Here is a 2,988-nt window from a genome sequence, read left to right on the forward strand (position 1 = left end):
CAGAGGTTTATTAGGAATCACGTGATGACCATCATGTAGTATAAAACCATCGCTAGCAGAAGTAGGGAGGATCCAGTACAGCCTCTGCAAGTGGACCCTGTCTGCATGGCCTGCGGTAGCTCACCTGTGTTCGGGAAATGAGACCAATAAATGTCCTAACATTTGGAGCTCTATGAGACGTAATTCACTTTAAATGGAAACATAATTACACTCTTTGGAAACTAATCCCTTCAGCGTCAAGTGATGTAATTAACGTCTAGCTATTGCCAGTTTTTCATCTTTCTCTTATTATTCATGAATAGGAAAAATTATGTATCTATGGAATACAAATCTAATCAGCTGTAGAATGAAGAAATTTTATCACATTTCATCTTGTATATATTGTTATTAAGAATTATTAGGTGTAGTATGAAAATTAGGGTCTTGGGGGTTGGAGACCAGATCCTTTGGTGAAGGGATGGTGCCCGAAGGGTTAAAGTAATGTTGTTAAGCAGATATAGGCAGTGATTTAATTTTGCTAATATATATTTATTTCATTCTAATGTCAAATTTGTTTAATTATTACTACACTTCTCTGTCTAAGCTTGTTTGTTTCAATTTAATACTAAATTTATGGAATTTATTTGATATAAAATGGGTAGTAATTAAAAATAGGTTAGCATAGCCTGTCTTTTATAGGTTTTTGACCTTGTCCAACTGTAATTGGATCTATTTATACAACTGATCAATATATGAATGGTGTACTTAATCATTAACTACTTTGGTTTTACCCTACACATTATATATATCTGGGAAACGCTTTCGAGACTCGTCAAATATTTTGCTTGGAATGAAAATATAAACCTTCAGAAAAACTATAAAATTATTAAAAAAATAAAAAAAAAATGCTTCAAAACATAGCTTTAGCTCTTCAATTCTTCCTCAGGGCAAAAAAAAAAAAAAAAAAAAAAAAAAAAAAAAAAAAAAACGCTGTCCTAATGGAGATATTTGTTTAGTGTAACATGAAAAATAACAAGATATTACGGTTTCTGCATATTATGTTTTTTTTTTTTTTTTTTTTTTTTTTTTTTTTTTTTTACTTTAGGCGAGGCAGCTAGAATTTTGTTAACGACTTTTGCTCTCACTTTGTAAGAATGATTCGTAAGTCAAAGGTTCTCAGCACCATGGGAAAACATTTGTAGAAAATATCTAGTAAAAGCATGTCAAAATGAATTCTCTTCAAGTTACCATTAAAGACAAAAAATAAATTTAATTAATATGCAACGCTGGGATGCAGAAATATATAAAAACAATACGGAATACCTGTATTGTCCCTGTTAAGAAAAAGAAAATTCTCCACTTCATTCTCTTTTCTTAGGCCATTATTGACAATCATCATGATAAATTACCGTCTTATTTTTTTTTTTTTTGTATTATAATTCAGAACAACCGCCCCCCCCCCCCACAAGAAAAGCAATCTCTGAAGGAGAAGGTTGAGCAAATGAAACGTATCTTACCATTCAAAACCCTGACGCCAACTGAAGCTTCCTTCATGCCCTGCGGAGCACAAACATAAATTCCTGAATCATGAGACGTTACGTCTGGTATGAAGAGAATGCTTTTCGTAGTCGGACCTTTGTCTGTGGTGATGGTGACGCCCTGCCTCGATCCGTCATATGATACCATCTGGGGAGACAAGGATACAGGAGTTTCCGCTAATCATTTCTTTTTAGACCTTGAATATCTAAATATATATATATATATATATATATATATATATATATATATATATATATATATATATATATATATATATATATTTATATATATATATATATATATATATATATATATATATATATATATATATATATATATATATATATATATATATATATATATATATATATATATATATATATATATATATATATATAAGAGGAAGTGGAGGACCTGTTGGGAAGTACCCAAAAGAGGGTGTTGATTGCTCGAGTATCACTACTGGAAAGGAGGGAAAATCAAGATGAAACACAAGTGTCATGTATGTAATGTAAAATTATTTCTATGGAAGCTAGTCTGAGATAACATGGCCATATATCAAGAAAGAAAAAGGTGGAAACATTGAAGAGTGTTAAAAGCATGCCAGATATGGGGAGGAGAAGTGTGAGGCATCAGCGGATCAGATGGATGGATGGATGTTTTGAAGAGTGATATAAGCAAGGGAAGAGGATACAAGGATTAGATATTGATTCAGAAGATTAAGGAGGGCGCCAAACCCTGTTATACAGTGGGACTAATAAGGTCGAAAAGAAGACAATGCATTCGGGTATGTATGCATGTAATTATGATGAATAAGTTTAATACTCATTACTTCTTCCATAACATTACCATCAGTTTGTTCCTACCTTGTCTTTGTGGTACCAAAATATGTTCTCCGGAGGTTCAGGACTGTCAGGTACAACACATGTTATGATTAGAGGTGAGCCTTGATCCACATATAGTTCAGGACCTAAAGGAATGATCGCCTGGGGTTCTGAAAATCACAATATGTATATTATTTTCCTATGGGCACTGCTGTCGACCTGAGATAATTACCATACTCAAACACGCAAACGCACACACATACACACAAAAACACACACACATACATATATATATATATATATATATATATATATATATATATATATATATATATATATATATATATATATATATATATATATATATATATGCCCCCTGTGGCCGCGGGGGCATATAAAAATTAGAATAGCGCCAACGTTATCCCTGCGTGTCGTAAGAGGCGACTAAAAGGGACGGGACGAGGGGGCTGGGAACCCCCTCTCCTGTAAAAAATTCCTGCGAGACATCGACAAGGAGATGGAGCTGGGGGGAGAGTGACTGCTCCCCGCACTCTAGTTTTGGGGTGTTTAAATGTGCGTGGATGTAGTACGATAGAGAGTAAAAGATGTGAGATTGGAAGTATGTTTAGAAGTAGAAGGATGGATG

General features: G+C 33.4%; 1 protein-coding gene across 1 annotated transcript in view; it reads right to left on the minus strand.

The window, feature by feature from the left end:
- The window catches only part of LOC137640916 (uncharacterized), a gene marked incomplete at its 5' end in the record, with an annotated part of 2,713 nt that extends 197 nt beyond the window's left edge, over positions 1–2,516 (minus strand). The window contains 3 exons of the mRNA XM_068373375.1: positions 1–124; positions 1,497–1,665; positions 2,385–2,516. The exon at positions 1–124 is cut by the window's left edge and continues 197 nt beyond it. Of these exons, the coding sequence (XP_068229476.1) occupies positions 18–124; positions 1,497–1,665; positions 2,385–2,516 (408 nt within the window). The remainder of the gene's footprint in view (positions 125–1,496; positions 1,666–2,384) is intronic.
- Between the last annotated feature and the right edge of the window lie 472 nt (positions 2,517–2,988).

Source organism: Palaemon carinicauda, chromosome 5 (genome assembly GCF_036898095.1).
Source record: "Palaemon carinicauda isolate YSFRI2023 chromosome 5, ASM3689809v2, whole genome shotgun sequence".
NCBI classification, from domain to species: domain Eukaryota; kingdom Metazoa; phylum Arthropoda; class Malacostraca; order Decapoda; family Palaemonidae; genus Palaemon; species Palaemon carinicauda.